Here is a 16,876-nt window from a genome sequence, read left to right as displayed (position 1 = left end):
GCAGTTCACCAACTCAGCTGCATAAAAGGGAACAATCATCACACTTTTAAAGAGGTTTTACAAACACATTGGGAATCAGTCAAAATACATTATAAACTCCAAAGTTTGTCAGTGTATAAATGCTATTTAAGCAGCTGGGAAAGTTTCTTGCGTGGATAAACCATTGTTTAAAGCAAAGGAGAGGAAGGAACGATCAGTTTCATGGCTGGAAACCCTCAGGATTTCCCAGCAAGGACAGAGCACAGAAGGTCAATGCCAGGTTATTCAGGACAGGTGAGTTAACAGCAAAACTGCATACAGGCCTCACCATAAAATGGTGAATTAAATCATTTAACATAAATACGATAAATGACACAAAAAGACTTCTGGATTATACATACAGTGATGGGCTCTGAAGTGATTGTCACCAGCTAAAAGCAACATGTGGGTAACAGAGGTTTCGGAAAATAGTGTATTAATACTCAAGAGCAGGAAAAAATTTTTGTGGAACATTTAAGAAAAGCAACAAATCTGTACATGCTTTGTATGAATTATTTTACACCAACAAAATCAAGTGCAGTTAACAACGTGCAGTTTTGGTCTCCCCATCCCAGACATTTACACAGACAGAACAAATAATGATTAAAGACAGGGAATTACTTCTGTAGTAATCAACTGGGAACACAGCCTAGCTACTCCTGCACTAAATAAGACAGAAATAACAAACATGGGGTGATTTTTTCCAACACAAGAACGCAGCGGGGCTCCTCAGAGGCCCGTGCTGGCAGCTCACAGCTCTGGGGTCCCGGCCCGCTCCCACAGCCCTGAGGGGGAGGAATCGCAATTCCCTTCTCCGCCCTCCGGGCCCCGGCGCGGCCTCACCGCCCGCCCTCAGCCGCGAGCCCTCAGCGCGGGCCGCGCCCCGCGGGCCCCGCCGGCCAATCAGCGCGCGGCAGCGCGGGCGCGGGCCAATGGCGAGCGGCGGGGGGCGGGCCCTGCGGGCCCTCAGCGCGGCGGGCGCTGCTCGGCACCGGGGTTGCCTTTGTCTGCAGCCGCTGTTTAGCGCTGATTTCCGTGCACACACAGAAATTACTGGGCATGGCTGGCTAAACCAGTGTAATCCATTCCTGTGCTTAATTTAGAAACGCTTTCACTGCCCGAGTAGGTGCAAAGACACGCTCGGTTACAGACCTGCTGCGGGCAAAGGGCTTCCACTGACGTCTGTGGTGTTTATTATGCAGAGAGAACTGGATAATGTGCTTAAGTGGAACCCAGCAGTGCACTGGATAATGTGCTTAAATGGAATCCAGCAGTACTGGATAATGTGTTTAAATGGAATCCGACAGTGCCAAAGGCGGGCTTCACCTGCACTGGTGTGGTACTGGTGTATCTATTGCCATATCACAAATACAGATGATAAAATAAATCTCACCTACTCCAGAAGAGTATCAAGAAATGTCTCCATTCATACGTAGAATAAGCAGCAGTAGTGAAGCATCTAGGAGAGAAGTCACCTTTCACAGCACGTAAACCTGCAGCACTTGTAAATAAAATAGTACTGCTGATTCCCTGAAGTGAGAAAGATAGATAAAAACCCAATACTATAAAAGAAAAAAAACACTGTACAGAAAGTATTTAAAATACCACGAGATGTCACTGTAATGCAAGAAAATGACAAGTGGTGTCAGAAGTGGAGTATCTGCACTGAGGAGCTGGGAGTGGGCAGTGCTGAAGCAGATTTGTAAAACAGCTTTACTGAGAAACCTCCCAAGGACAAAACTTTGCATGAGGAACTTGAAGCATCAGAAATTTTCTATGCAAACTGAATCCTGCATTGTGCTTTCACCATACGAAACAGAAATAATCAAAGACAGTTTGAGGTCGAAGTTCCCCTTACCATGAGCAAACACAGAGGCTGAGCCTGCCCAGCCTTACTCATTCTATAGCAACAGAGAGTGAGATAGTCCAGAAGTGGATCACACACTTTGCTTCCTGCAATCCACACTGAGATTACTTCAGCTCATCTCTCATTCTTTAACTTTAGTCTGTTTTGTTTGGTTTAGCAGAAAGGAAGTCAGAGAGGAGTTTCATCAAGTTATGCATTAAACAGAGCAGAACCAACAGTGAAATTACTTGGCCACAGTCATTTCAGACACAAGTGAGAATATCAGAGAAAATGGAAAAACTCTTTAGGGTAGGGTAGCACTATTTACAGGGACTTTTATTCACTACAGTAGCAGAAATATTTACCCTTATTACAGTTAAAGGAAGGCATTGTGCTGGCCAAGGTATTTTCAATCTTTGGCACAGCTGCTGTTGTGTGTGAAGGGTCAGAAGTGTTGATACCAACAGTTTGAATATCAAGTGTCAAATGAAATACTTGCAGATCTGAGATCACAGGGAGAGAGAAGTTGGGAAAGAAGTCATTACTAACGTTACACTCCTGTTGCCAAATGAATAATCATTCACTGCAGTTCTAAGTCTTTACCAGCTGTAAAGTACAACTGAGCACTGATGATACACCACATTAAGTGCTGTAGTTACTGACTATACGTGTACATTACTGTGATTACAAACTGCAATTTAATTTACAAATAAACTGTGAATTTGAAACTAAATGTAAAAATATCACCTATATTAAAAGTAGCACCAGGAAACTAGGAGACAAATTTGATAGTTGGATGTTTGCAGAAAATAAATGGTAATTTTCTTAAATAATCTTATATTTTTGAACAACTTAATAGAGACATGCCCACGTATTTAAACTGATTTGCAGTAATTAACACTGATTAAAAAGTAACTGCTAATGTATATTTTTATTAATTTTGTCTGCTAGTTAAATGTCTTCATTTTGCCTTAGGAGAAACATGGCAACAGATAATTCCCATCCTCAGCTCTATCAAGACTGACCCCAATGGAGCTGCATTTCACATGGAGGATAAATCAGGCACTGCACAGAGACACTCCTAACATGGCACAGGTAGATTTTCATGAAACCTGTCAGGGGAAAGAACCTCGTTTGGGAGGAAAGGCTGCAGCAAGGAGAACTGAAAGAAAAGAAATAGAACAAATGTAATAACACAATTGTGAGGCCCAGAAATGAATGTGTTAAGTCCAGCACAGATTTGAAAAGTGCAATCTGAGGAAAACCCCCTTCTTCTCTTCTCTTCCATGAAGCTGTACTGGAATCAAGTGGCAGCAAGCCTTTTTCCAAGCTTGGATCTCAATCCTGAAGGTGCTGCAGGCACAGAATTCTGAGGTGAAAGGAGAACAGGTTCCATGCAGGAAGTGGCAGCCCAATCGTCTTTGAGATACATACAATGATCACTGTCTCTTTATCAGGTGCTGTTCATTGTTTAGCCACTCAAACCCACTTTACTTTCCAGAGTATGTTACTCTTTAAGTGGCAACTCAAAATTAAGTTTCTTCATGAGCCTTCTTGACAGGACTACCATTGACAGAAACAACAGAAAATTGTGAAAAGCTTTTATTTCAATCTTCTGTATTACAATAGGTATAATTTTATTATTGCTTTTTAAAATTAATTAAGCACTTTGCATTTTTACAACTGATGGACCTTTTGTCCAGCATATGTGTTTCATTGATATACTGTGTAATGTACAACCCCTTTTTATTTACATGGATTTCATGTTTCTTTAAAAAACATGCTTGGAAGAACCTTGAAACTGTGGAATACTAGACATTCATTTACTGTATGACAATAATAAATACATGTTTTTAAAAGTGCATTATATGGTGATAACCCTTGTGAAGAATTCACTTTTACAAAATCCTCCTTATAAGGGAAGTTCTCAATTTGAACACAGTGCAAGCAGTCAGGTTGTCCTGAGAAGATAAAAATGTGCTGTAAGTTTACCTTCACAACAGGTGCATATGAGCACTAAATGGCTTAATCCCATTTTTGTCAACCAGAAGCCATTTGAGTTCATCACTGAGTGTGGCAGTAAAACCTAAGTGCAAATATCAGCTCTGCTGTGGCAGGTGTCAGTACTGGTGTGAAGCGTTAGCAGCTTAACCCGGAGATGGCTCCCAGCTCCACTGCTCCACTGAGCCAGCAGCGCCAGGACTGCACTGTCAGCCCTTCTCCAGCAGGGCAGCCCAGCACAGAGCAAAAGGAAACCTGGAGTATTTAGTATTCTAGACTTTGCACATGCCAAAACCCTGAGAGGTTGTGGAAGGAAGACAATAGAAGCCCAACTGAGACTGCTGAGACATTCATTTCTCCACTCCTCTCACACTGTGCTACATCTGGCATGAACCTTTCTTGTGACAGCCTCAGCTTTACAAAATCTGACCTGGCCAAGGGAACACTCAGCTCTGACATTTGCTAGCACATGACAGTCTGTGCCAGAAGACAGCAACATCCTTCTGGCATGAAAGCAAGTATTGCTCTGAGCTCTAGCAGCACCCACTGTGAACTGGTGTCTGGTAAGAGAGGGGTTTTTATGGTGTGCTGTGTTTGCTGGTGGAAGAACAACAGTAATTTGAGAAGGAAAAAGAGGAGGGAACGATGCTTGAAAATAGTCCCTTTTATTCGGCACAAGAACTTCTGTGCATGTGTTTGCATGTTCAGATAGGACTGAGCTTTCTGAGCACTCTGCAAAAGGTGCTCAGCAGCTCACAGAATCCTCACTCCTGACTTTGGTTCCTCTGAAAGGCAAAGACCAATGGAATGAGGCAGCTTCCTCACTTAAAAGCCCAGCTTTGCTAAATGGGTGTCACAACAAAGAAGCAGCATTAAGGTGCGAGACAAATTCATTTTCTTGGGGTTTCTGCACTTCCAGAATTACTCAGTGGACTTTCCAGACTAATATATAACTGGCCCTGGCTTGCTTACAACTGTGATTTTACAAACAACTTGTGATTTTGATAAATAAGCACCAATTCAAAATAAGATGCCCAAGTAAGTGGCCTGATTTTCATAGCATAGTTCTAAAACACAGCTCTTCTAATATCTTCAGCCAGTCAGCTCTGAAAGTCTGTGTTACACATATAAAGCTAAACTTTCCATGCAGTAACGATTATGTATGGGAACAATTATGGACAAACTTTTACTTCATAAATTTAAGCCTGTTGCAAATCTTAAACCACACTAAAACCACAGAACAAAAACAGTAAAACAAGAAGCACAGGAAGGTGGTCTAACAGTGTTCCAGTGCTCTCCCTGCAGCAGAAGGGATTCTGTTTAGGGGTCTGTGTAATTAAGTGTTTTCAAGTTCCTGCTTGTGTTGCACTGCTGCAAGTCTTGGAAGTTCAACTGTTTTACAATGGCAAGCAGTTAAATAAAGAAGTCAAAGCTACTTCTGCAGTAGTTCTGGAACACTGGGGAACAACTGTGATTCAGGGTTCTGGAATGCTATTCCAAGCTTCCGTACCCTGCTCCCTGCACTACTTCTTTTCCTTATATATATTTATTTATATCATATCCATTTCTTGATCTATAATTTTACCGGTAACAGTGATAAAATAAGGAGCATTCATACAGTGCTTTGAGACCTTCAACTGCATTTGCAACACAAGTCCAATACTGGTCTTGTTTCCCTTAGTAAAAGCAGGTGCACCAGAAAAAGACAATTCCTGTACCACCACCTTGAGGAAAACCTACTTGGGCATCACTTGACAAAGGTGAGAATTTCCCCAGGCAGATGTGCCTTACACACACTTTGGTAACAATCATTCCTGCTGCAAGGAGGAGACAGGAAAAGGCACCTTTTGTTTTTTTTCCCAAGGGAAACAGAAGGGCTGATGGCACATTTTCATGTATGTTTTGCTCATAGTAGCATTGAATTTCCAACTCAGATATTAATGGAAATATTTAACGTGACTACAGCCTTAATAACAGTTATATAAATACAAGTAAAGTACTCCCTCCCTACAGTGTCTGTCATCCAAATTATGCATAAATGGAATAGTGCCCTGACTTGGTGAAGTAATATAAACAAAATTAGAAACAAAACCAGTTAAGCCACACTGTCCACTTAGAAAACAAACAGTAAAAAATGGTAAGAGAGATCAGTTAGAAACATTCTATGCAACCAAGAGTATCACTAGCAACAAGAAATGTGTTGTTTTGCTCTCTGGTAGCCTCACAGCATTCCTGGGAACCATTCTGCAATGACTCATGCACCCAAAAAACCCACATGGCTTTTCTATGATGGTATCTCACTACAGATTCTGGCCCTTTTAACTTTCCCAGAGGTTCAGGGCAGTTTGCACAGGCCACTGGCTGCCTCCCAGCCCTGGGACACTCGGCCAGGTTTGGCAGGTTTCAAAAAGAAGGCTGTTGCCATAGGGGCAGAGCGCCATGCCAAGGCACAGAGTGCACCAGAGCACTGACAGGCTGCTCAGCACCGCTCCCTCTGCTCAGATGAAGTGGATCCAGCTCTCCTCACACTCCCTCGGCAGCTTCAGGGGGTGAGTCCGGCACCTGAGGGTGTAGTTCTTGCCTCTGTTGTTATCCCAGTACTCCCGGCCGTTGACTTGGTACCTTGCTGCAAACTGGACGAGAGTGCTCAGCTGAAGGAGGAAAGGAGGCACAGGAAGGAAGAAAGTGAACACATCAACGTGATCCTGCCCGTTTTTCTCTGGGATGCTGCAGTTCCAACGAGCACACACCTCATGGATGCTTTCCCACTGGTTGAAGGTGTAGCGCACGGACACCCGCTTCTCAAAAGCAACATTCCGACCTGGATGGTGCCACTGAGCCCCAGATCTGAGCTGCTCACCCGTTCCAGACACACCTGCTGCTCCTGCAGTCGGGATGAGAAATCCACACAGTCTGCAGGCTGCTGGAAGTCAGGGACCAAGCATTGCATAGTAAACTCCAAGTTCAAGCTGCTGTACCAGAGGTCTGAGTTTATGGAGAGCCTGGAAAGGACGTGCAAAGGGATGGATGGATCCTCCCCAGTCTGGAAGACTTTCACTTCAGTGAGCTCCAAGCCTAAAGCATCGGCAAACCTGACCCTGTTCATGCGGCAGCCGGGCTCCTGACACTGCACTGCTGCTCTCTTCCTCCTCTCGGGTGATGTTGGCAGGGACCTTGCTCGGCGACGCATGATGGGCCGCAGGGCTGGGTCACAGCTGGAGGAGGTGCTGCTCGCATGATTATTTGGCTGGGGGCTCTCCTTGGCTGGGGCACTGCTCCGAAAAGTCTTGCTGCTACTTGTGTGGACTGCTGGGGGCTGCTGCTGCCTTCGTGCCACTGCTCCTTCAGCCCTTAACATGTTCTCATAGAGATCTGAGAGGTAGCTGGGATTCCTTCGAGGACCACGCACTTCCATTCTTCACTGGTGACAAAAAATCAGCAGGTTAATTAACACTGCAGGTAATAAGGAGCACTACCCCTCTGAAGCACTTAATTTGGGAATGGCAGCCACAGAAAGGTCTGAGGTTGTTGCACTGGATACAGCAAGGATCACCTGGAACAATGTCACCTTGGAACGAGAGGCAGAAGCGTGGCAGGTCTCAGGGCAGCTGGCAGAGAGCCAGCAGTAAGGCGTTGTGCGGGAAACTGAAGGCAGAATCAGTGCCCGATGAACTCGAGATCGCTGTGCTGGCTGGTGGCTCCCAGGCTCAGGCTGGAAAGGGATTCAAGGCTATCACCGCTGATGCTGGAGGAGCTCACACCCAGGCTGGAGAGCGACTGGAGGCTGTCGTGCTGGATGAAGGACTCCAGGCTATCGGAGAGGTCGCTGGAGGCGCGGTGCGCGCCGAAGCACCGTGTGCCGGAGCCGCGGGCGAGAGGGGCCTGCAGGCTGTCCTCACTGCCTGCGGCCGAGCCCGCGCTCCGGCGGCAGCAGCAGCACGAGCAGGGGGGACACTCCAGGCTGTCGCACTGGATGCTGGGCGAGTCGAGGCCGGGGAAGGCTTGGAGGCTGTCGGGCAGGAGGGAGCCGGGGCTGCTGCAGAGGCTGGAAGGCGGGCGAGAGCTGTCGGGCGCGGCCGCGGCGCCAGGCTCGGTGTCGTGGCTGGCGGGGGACGGATCCGCATTCGGGGCCGCCACAGCGCCCATGGGCGGCGCGGCCCCCGCTGCAGCCCGAGCGCGGGAGCAGCTCCGAGCCCCGGCCGGACAGCGCGGCCGCTCCGCTCCGCAGCCGCAGCGCAGGCGCCGGGCCGCTTCCCCCGTCCCGCCCGGCCCCGCCCGGCCCGGCCCGGCCCCCGCGCTCTGCGCTCGGGCGGCGCTGCCGCTACCGCTGGCGACGGACGCGCCGTAAGGGCAGGTACCGGGCCTGGGCGGGGAGCGCCGGGGAATGCGGGGCGGCCCCTGAGCGAAGGAGCGGCCCTTGTGGAGCGCGGTGATAGCGGCGGCGGGAGGGAGCGGAGCGGGCCCGGCTCGGCGGGCGCTGCGGGCGCAGTCTGCGCCTGCTGGCACTGCTGCCATCCACCGCGGGCACTGCCTGCCATAGCCTGCCACCATCCCGGGCCCTGCCACCATCCCGGGCCCTGCCACCATCCCGGGCCCTGCCACCATCCCGGGCACTGCCACCATCCCGGGCACTGCCCGGCCGGCGCTGCCCCCTGCGGCCGCTGCTCTGCCCCGGCCGGTGCGGGATTGCGGCGCTCCGGGGCTCCGGGACTCGGCTCTGCTGAGCGCGGCCGGGACAGGATGGGATAGGAGGGGATCAAGTGTCAGTAGATACGGACATTAATATGACTGTAAATACATAAACAGCACTGCAGTAGAAGTAAAGGTGCGTCAGGAGAGCTGCTTGTCACCTGTCACATTTGCAGACCATTGTGAGCCCCTAGAACCGTGCACCTCCCTGGTAAGGGAATGCAGTTCCTCTGAAGTAAAAGAAAGCAATGGATACTCCTGCTAAATATACTAAAAATACTCCTGCTCTGAGTAATTTTAGTAGGAGCTGATGAGACATTTGTTTTGGAAAAAGAAAACGATGAAGTATTGGATACAGGATTTGCATATATGCATATCGGAAGAGCGCATTTTGTGGCACAGAAAGGCCGCTCAGCTCGCACGGCAGCAGGGGTTGGTGTCTGCTCCCCATCCCCTGGAGCAGGAACTCCCACCCCCAGGGCTGGGCCCAGCTCCGGCAGCGCCGGGAGCTGCGCAGGCTGGGCAGGGATGGGGATGAGCACATGACACTGCCCGGCCGTACCTGCAGGTATTCCTTATTTTGGGAATAGTAAATGGAGCGCTGCTGCTTCCCGCTAAGCGAGTGCTGCGGGAGGGGACTGTTTCCCTGTCCGGTTTGGTAGCTGATTATGTTTATCTTCCTGCTTTAAAAATAGAATCACATCGGGAGGATTTTGTTTGTCGCCAGCATCTCCAGGACGTGGGGATGTCTGCATTGGATAGATTGTGTCTTGCAAAACCGAAAGACTGGAGCCGTTTGAAGATTATGTAACAGTAAAGGTGCAGATTCCCTTTGGAAAGAGGAATAATGGGACCAGGAATTCAGGAATATCCCTTATTACTGCACAGAGAGACACAGCAGAAGGAAAGCCACAGCCACACCAATGAAAACCACAAAGGAATGGTAAAGTAAGGAAATTAATTTCACTTTTTATAGTTACTGAAATGTCAACATGCTGGGCTTGGTTAATAAGTGCCTGGCTGTCCTGCTCCCACTGCCTTCCTCTCCCCTGATCCCAGTGACAAAAATGATTGTGCAGGATGATCGTGCAGGTCACAAGGTCACAGAAGTGACTGCAGCAATGCTGGAGGCACAGGACTTAGTTTCATTCTTTTATAAGCTCTTGAATTTGTGAAATCATGTGTTTTTAAAAACAAAATCTGACTATACTGACATAAAAACTGAGAACAAGATGTACAGCCAGGCAAATTAACTGAACTGCAGTAATGCTAGATTAGATAGAAGGACACAGTTTGATTATTCCTGTTCTGAAATAATATTTTGGAAATCAGTGATGCTTCTTGTTTGTAGAGCAAACACTGTTCTTATTCATACAGAATATGCTGATTTATTTATTCTGTGTGCTTGCTTACACAGAAATGTATCTGGTTTAATTAAGGAAGTATGTTTTAGTTCTAAGCTGCCCAGATCAGTAATGCCATTCCTTTTGCTTTCATATGAGCTTTTTTCTCTTAATAATATTTTCACAAGCCTATTATAATATGAAATAAGGAATTTTCTTATGCCTTCATTGTGAAATAGTTTGTATTAATACCAGAAGAGACCTTATGCTCCCTGTTTACTTCCACTCCTTATCTTCAAAGGAATAATCCTTTAAATTTTGTTGAGAATGTGCAAATGGGAAAGACAAGCGATATTTGGCTTCACATGTGACCTTCATATCGTACTTTATAATTAATTCTGGTAAATTGTAATTGGAGCACCTACCAGGTACTATAAAAATCAGTAGTTAAATATCTGTAATATTATTATGTCCAAAGAAGCTTTGGGATCCTCTGTCAGAGGATTCTATAGAAGGGCTACATTTTATTATTATATCATCTGATAGAATTATTCACTTTTGTATTAATAATATTAAAAATACAGCAGTGCATTTGTAGTATAAAAAGTAAAAAAGTGGCCACAGTGGCATAGTCCTGATGAACTTCAAGAATGACTGCAATCAGCTCTTTTCTAAACTCAGTTGTACTCTCAAGTTTTTATTGTACCTCTACTCTGACACTCATATATGCTGCTATTTATATCTGATACTCTGTTTAATCCTTTGTGGTTACAGTAATGGAAAAAGCCATCCAAGCACCAAAGGACTAAATAAACCAATTTCTTATGTGAAATCTCCTTCTGGAAGATTAGGCAAAAATGTCTCAAGTGCCATTGAAAAGGTAAATAATCCCCTTTTTTAACATAAAAATGGTACCTACTCTAAGTCAGCTTCTTAATAACATCACAAACTTTCATATCCCTTCAGATTTCCCATGACACTCAAGATGGTCACCAAGCAAACGTTTATAAGAAGGGAAGGAACCAGCTGGATGGCAATAATCAGTCAAAAAGGTAAATTTTATGTTAAGATTATCTGTTTCATTCGTAGTCATTTCAAACTGGTTGACAAAATGATTGTGATGAAGTTGGAGCTGCATTTGGCTTAGAGTTCACCATTTATGAGAACAACCAATTTAAGTTATCAAAATGGAAACTTGCTATCCTGCTTAGTGGGTTCTCAGGCAAAACCATAAAAAAAATCCCAACAACAACAAATCAATTAGTACGCAATGTTATCTCTACCAGCAATTATTGATTTTGCCTCATTACCAAGTTTCTGTGCCAGTTTTAGCTTCAGTCGTGGAGATGCCCATCCTTGAAGGGGTGGCAAGACCTTTGTAAGCTGCTGTCCAAAGGCACTGACCATTCTAACAGGAGATGAACTTCCTTTTCCTTTAGGATCCCCAGTGTTTGCAGCTCACTGCACAGTGCACAAGGACCAAAGAGGAGTCCCCCAGAAAGGAGGCAAAACGAATCCTTCCTGCACAGGAGTCCTCCAGAAAGAAGGAAAAATGAATCTTTCCTGCACAGGAGTCCTCCAGAAAGAATGAAAAATGAATCCTTCCTGCACAGGAGTCCTCCAGAAAGAAGGCAGAATGAATTCTTCCTGCACAGGAGTCCCCCAGAAAGAAGGAAAAATGAATCTTTCCTGCACAGGAGTCCTCCAGAAAGGAGGCAAAATGAGTATTTCCTGCAGAGGAGTCCCCCAGAAAGAAATCAAAGCGAATCCTTCCTGCACAGGTTCCCCCCTGGCACAAAGGGCAGCACACAAGAAAACTTCTGTAGGGCTAAGGATGTCCCAGTGCAGCATTTTTATTGCAGTAAAAAGGAACAGTTGGGGAAGAATCACGAAGAATACATTGCTGGAGCCAGTCCAGGCTCTTCAAAATGGCAAGAAGCATCCGTAGGTGAAATGTTTCTTGATTTTGAATCGGTGCAAATTATTAAAGAAGATGCTGAAGATGATAGTGCCAGTGACCTCTCTGACTCAGAAAGGATTCCCATTCCCCCCTCTCCCTGCACTCCACCAGAACTCATCCTCAGAGCTGAAGAAATCGACCCGCTTTGTTTGGAACACATCCCTGAAATGGGGTTTAAAGAATCCGAATATTACTACCCCGACTTCCTGCCCCCTCCTTTCAACTCGTGGGACCTGAAGCAGCTGGCCACCTTTGCCCACGTGGAAGGGAGAGCCGAATTCCGGCCCAAGCCCTCGGGAGCCCTGGAGAAGTACCTGGAGCGCCTGCTGCAGCTGGAGTGGCTGCAGATGCAGACGGTGCAGAGCGAGCGGGGCAGGGCCGCCAAAGGGCGGCCCCAGACTGCCCCCGGCCCCAGCCGTGGCCTCAAGAGCCCCGGGAAAGGCAAAGCCTTGCTCAGCCCTGTGCCCCCCAGGCAGGCAGGGCCCCTGGAAGGGGCTGCCAGGCTGCCCAGGAGCTGCCTGGGTCCCAGGGCAGAGCCCTGCTCTGAGGAGACTCACCAGGCGCGGTCCCCGAAGGTTCCTGAGAGAGCTGGGGCTGCAGCAGCTCCTCAGAGGCAAACTGGAGATGGAAGGAGGGACCTGAGAAAGAAACCAGCTGCAAAGCAGCAGCTTCTCAATCTGCAGCCCCCCGAGAGCAGCTCCAAAATCCAAAGTGTTGGGAACATCAGGCCCCCTAAGCAAACCCCAGCATTCCACGGGGCAGCTGCTCCCATCAAAGGCTTAAAAACATACACGGGTACAAATCCAAAGAAAAATGGCAATGCCAGCGATTATGTTCCTCCTAAAAAAACAACAGTGGACAGGAAAATAAAAACAAATGGCACAAAGCAAACACCACGCAAATTTCAGTGAATGTTGATGCTTGTTGACTGCTAGAAAGCATCTGGCCAGTGCAGAAGAACCTTTTTTTCCTTCATAGGAAGATGCTGAGAAAAATGTTCCTGGCACGTGGTTCTGAGTCAGCACTGTTCATTTCTATAGATTTGATCTTAAGCCAGCAGAAAATGTTTTCTCTGAAGGCAAATGTCTTCCATTGGTCTTTCCTCAAAAATATTTATAATTGCTCAGTGAGGATAACAATAGCACAGTGTGAAGTTTAGAGAAGTGTAGAACGTCCTGACTGCACCAGCTGAGTGTTCCTTGTATTTACCCTGCTGGGTATGAGGGAATAGGGTCCATGCTCTTTCTCCCTGCCTAGATGTGCTTTTTGTAAGACAGGTTTGATTTTGGTGTTTTTATAAAATAATGGAGCCTGTTATCTATGCAAAGTCAACTCTAATTCTTCACAGAAGATGATGAATTGGATTTTTTGGATGAAACACAGGTATTATTTTTTTGAGAAGAAGAAGAATGGAGATAATGTTTTGAAATATTTTAATGCAGAAAGAATTCTTTTTAAGACAAAGTATTAGGGACCAGACAGCGTCAATAATGACAGATTAAGAAAATGGAATGTGTATTTTTATACCCTGGAATCTTCACTGTGTTTACAGACAGCTTTCCTGGGAGTTCGTTTTGTAGGCCTTGATGCTTTTTGTCATTTAGGGGAAATGACCAGATTTCAAATTGCACATGGATATATCTGAGTCATGCAAACTAAGGCTTTTAGCAGAGACTGTGTGGCCTAGTTTTCAGAACTGGTGGCCCCTCTAAATACAAGAAACAGACTCTTAAGGGAAGAATTTAAAGGGCGTTGTAGGTTCAAGTAAAGATATATTTTGATACAGAAGATACCTATTTTTAGTCATCTGAGATGACTCTTATTTATCCTGTGGTCCAGTCTTGCTTTAGGCTGAGGGAGGTGAGATGGGGAAATGTCCTGCAGAAGGAAATCGTACAGCACAGGATTGGGTCCTGTTCTTGGGCCTTCTGTCTTCTCTTGTGTCTGTGAGATACAGGAGAATACAAAGGACAGTTCTGAGAATATTCAAGTGTCACTTGGTCTATTACAATTTCAAATCACTCACCGCAGCCAGGGACAGGATCTTGTTAAGATGAAATTCTACAGAATGTTTTTAACTTTCACTTTAAAATGCTGGTGAGGTATTTTCCTCCTCAGCCACCAGCCCCAATCTTCATGAGAAGTGAGCTGAGCTCTGATGGACCAGATTCTGCAAGAGGATCCTTCACATTGTGATAGAAAGTGAAAAAGTAGCAAATACTAAAGAGTACATTATGTAAATAGCTAAATTGCACTTCTCTTGGTGAGCTCATCTTGGTTTTAAGATGCTTAGCTGTTTCTATCTTTCATTGTGCCTACCAGATCTTCAGCTTTGTAAAATTTCAAAGCATGAATTTATATGTAGTTTGAAAAGTGAGAATATTAAGAGATGTAGTAATAAAGTAGAGTATTTTACAGTACATAAAAACATTGCTCAGGAATAGCCTAAGAAATATTTTTAGTGTTTTTTTTCCTAGTCTACTGGAGACCAAATGTGAAATTTTGAATTGGTAAAGGAAATGAATGTAATAGACAGTATGACATGTCCAGAATCAGTATTTGTAAAGTTACACTTAATAAGAGTTGTAGTTGCATGTACATTCAGCTCTATGCAATTCAAGTGGAACTGAATCTGAGATGCTCAAAGAGCAGAGGGGGTGGCTGTGTCAGAGGTGTGGTGGCACTCAGGATGGGACTGAACACCAGCAGCTGCAGAGGACCAGCGCATCCCAGTGCTGCTGTTTCACCCTTTTGTTTTGGTCCAGCCTCCTGTATTTCAGCTTTTTTAGATGAAAGGTTCCTGCACCCAGTGCTTGTATTTCAAACTCTGGCCAAATTCTGCAAGCCTGCCTTAGCCAAGTTTTCCTGATTCACATGAGCAGTAGTGAAAAACAGAAGAGCTGCTTTGCCAATAATCAGGATTTTAATGCACTGTTCTAGTTCACTGTTACAAGCTCCAAACCTGAGGTGAGCAGGATCCAGGCAATAATCAGAATAACATTTTTTAAAAAAAAAATCTGTTAGATGCAGTAAATAAGTTAGCATGTTGTTATAGCATTGAATATTGCTGGATGCTAAATTTTCTAAATTGATGCTTCCTTGGGTTGTAAGGAGAGCATGTAGATAGAGGCACATTTTGCATGATCCCTTCTCTAAGAATAAATAAACTCCATTTCAACCAGCTGTGACCACAGCAAAGGTGATTGGCACTGGGAAAAGTCTTTTGTCACAGAGGTAGGAAAGTTAGAATGTAGTGTTTGTCATCTTATGGACACCAGTCTGTCATTGGAGACTAAAAAGGGAAGCAGGTGGAGGTGGTGATGGCACTTTAAAGAAGTCTGAAAACTTGTTCATCACTGGGCTCCACCTGAGATCTGGCCAGGTTGGTTTGTCTCCCGTGGTAATCACAACAGTCTAATTTCTGTCATTGATTTGGTACTGTTGACATGCTTGTCTTTGTTCATACACAGACAGAGAAATTCTGTGTTTGCCTCGACAAGCAGCTCTTGGCTGAGCAGACCTCCAAGGGCTGGATTTTGTCCTGTTTCTGTTTTAACTTCACTGTGTTCTGGGCCTACAGATGAACGAGCTCCTTTTATGAAGAGGACTGTGGTTTATATTTCTTTCATTTTGTATTGCTGGATACTGTCTTTAGAAGCACTTCTGAACAGAGCAGAAAAATTTATTCCATCAAACACATTCAGTTTAAGATTAATTACTTAAGATACTTCCCCAGCACCGTGTTTGTGTGGCTATTAGCCTTTTTTATACAAGGTTTAGCAATATGATCATGTGGATCTAAGCCTAGCACTAGTGATGATTCTTGAAGAAGAACAGATTACTGTGATGTGAGATATTTAAACAGTGATTTATTTTTTTGCTAGAGAATGTAAAGGTTTATTGTTCTGCAGTATTACCTACAGAACAAATATGCTCAGGTTGTACTTCAAATAAACAGCCAGACTCTGCTTCAAGTTGCATGAGTATAAACTTTGAACAACTCAGTTATTCTCAGTGAAATGACCCTGTTAGAAGATGTGAAGAAACAGAATTTCACTCTAATGTGCATAAACTGTTTTCCTTTAAAATTTAAATACTTAATATTTAAAGCAATATTGTTTTTCTTTTGCCATGTTCCTTTTCTCTTCATTGCTTGCATCTCGTGCTGAGGGCAGTAATTTTCCCACCTCGTTTTCAGTTGGATACAGCAGGATAATGCTGCAGGGAGGGATGTGCTGATTCCATTGGGCTGAGCTGTCCTGTTTGACTCCAGACTCTGAGATCTGCCCTCATCCTGTCACTGTTCATGTCCTTTCTGTGTTTCATTCATTGTTTCAGGTAACTTTGACGTTATATTTGCTATTTAAAGGATCTTGTTAGAATTCTGAGAGAATTTTGACAGTTTTTTCAGCCAGTATGTGCTTTTTTGGGGCTGATACATAAAATTTCTACAGTATGAAATTGCCTAGAATGCACTATTTTTTGCCTTATTTTAAAGGTATTGAGCCTTTTTTGCTCCCATTGCATTAGTGGGTTTTCATCTGAAAAATAAACAGACCATGCTGGAAGGACTGAACTTGATTAACTGAGGATTTGCAGACCAGCTTTTGATGTTGATATTCATGTATTCTTATTTATTTGAACTTTTTGTGGGTATTTTTGCTAGTGATTCCTTGGGAAAGTGATCTTGTCATTCAAAGGTCCCGTATATTTGCTACAATAAAAGTGAGATACTGCCCTGTTTGTTACTGACTTGTATTTCTTTCTCAAGATGGCACCACTGAATTTTCTTGGGGAGAATTCCAGTATTGTGCTGTCGGGTGGAGGGGGTGGCTCAGCACATCCCGGATCCTGCTGGCCACGGGAAGCCAGAAAAATACGGAATTTTCCTTCATTTTGGGCAATTCCATCCGGGATCCAGGGTGCGGGAGATCCCGGACTGGATTCCAGCCGGAGTCCGGAATGGAGTCGGAAAAAGGAAAAACCCGGACTGGATTATGACTGGAGTATGGAATGGAG

The 16,876-nt window shown here is 45.1% G+C and overlaps 2 protein-coding genes across 3 annotated transcripts; one reads left to right on the top strand and one right to left on the bottom strand.

Moving 5' to 3' along the window:
• Positions 1–3,450: 3,450 nt before the first annotated feature.
• Positions 3,451–7,994, bottom strand: PPP1R3D (protein phosphatase 1 regulatory subunit 3D). The gene is given in 2 exon segments (XM_036395828.2): positions 3,451–6,686; positions 6,689–7,994. Coding segments are annotated over 2 exon segments (915 nt in total). The 5' UTR covers positions 7,281–7,994; the 3' UTR covers positions 3,451–6,363.
• Positions 7,995–8,131: 137 nt separating this feature from the next.
• Positions 8,132–16,600, top strand: FAM217B (family with sequence similarity 217 member B). 2 transcript variants are annotated; one of them, XM_036395690.2, is made up of 5 exons: positions 8,132–8,219; positions 9,250–9,502; positions 10,672–10,777; positions 10,864–10,949; positions 11,337–16,600. In XM_036395690.2, the coding sequence occupies exons 2-5, from the start codon at positions 9,402–9,404 to the stop codon at positions 12,766–12,768; spliced, it is 1,725 nt and encodes a 574-aa protein (XP_036251583.1). In that variant the 5' UTR covers positions 8,132–8,219; positions 9,250–9,401; the 3' UTR covers positions 12,769–16,600. The 2 variants fall into 2 exon arrangements, with proteins under 2 accessions (XP_036251583.1, XP_036251584.1); XM_036395691.2 differs by lacking the exon at positions 8,132–8,219 and having other exon boundaries at positions 9,141–9,497.
• The last annotated feature ends 276 nt before the right edge of the window (positions 16,601–16,876 follow it).

Source organism: Molothrus ater, chromosome 17, assembly GCF_012460135.2.
Source record: "Molothrus ater isolate BHLD 08-10-18 breed brown headed cowbird chromosome 17, BPBGC_Mater_1.1, whole genome shotgun sequence".
Lineage (NCBI taxonomy): Eukaryota > Metazoa > Chordata > Aves > Passeriformes > Icteridae > Molothrus > Molothrus ater.
The sequence above is the reverse complement of the archived record's forward strand: the minus strand, read 5'-3'. Positions and strand labels throughout refer to the sequence as shown.

Coding starts and splice junctions, on each gene's coding strand:
- FAM217B (XM_036395690.2), top strand. CDS start 9,402: ATGGGACCAGGAATTCAGGAATATCCCTTATTACTGCACAGAGAGACA. Junction 9,503..10,671: donor AACCACAAAGGAATGGTAAA/GTAAGGAAATTA, acceptor TTGTGGTTACAG/TAATGGAAAAAGCCATCCAA. Junction 10,950..11,336: donor GGCAATAATCAGTCAAAAAG/GTAAATTTTATG, acceptor CTTTTCCTTTAG/GATCCCCAGTGTTTGCAGCT.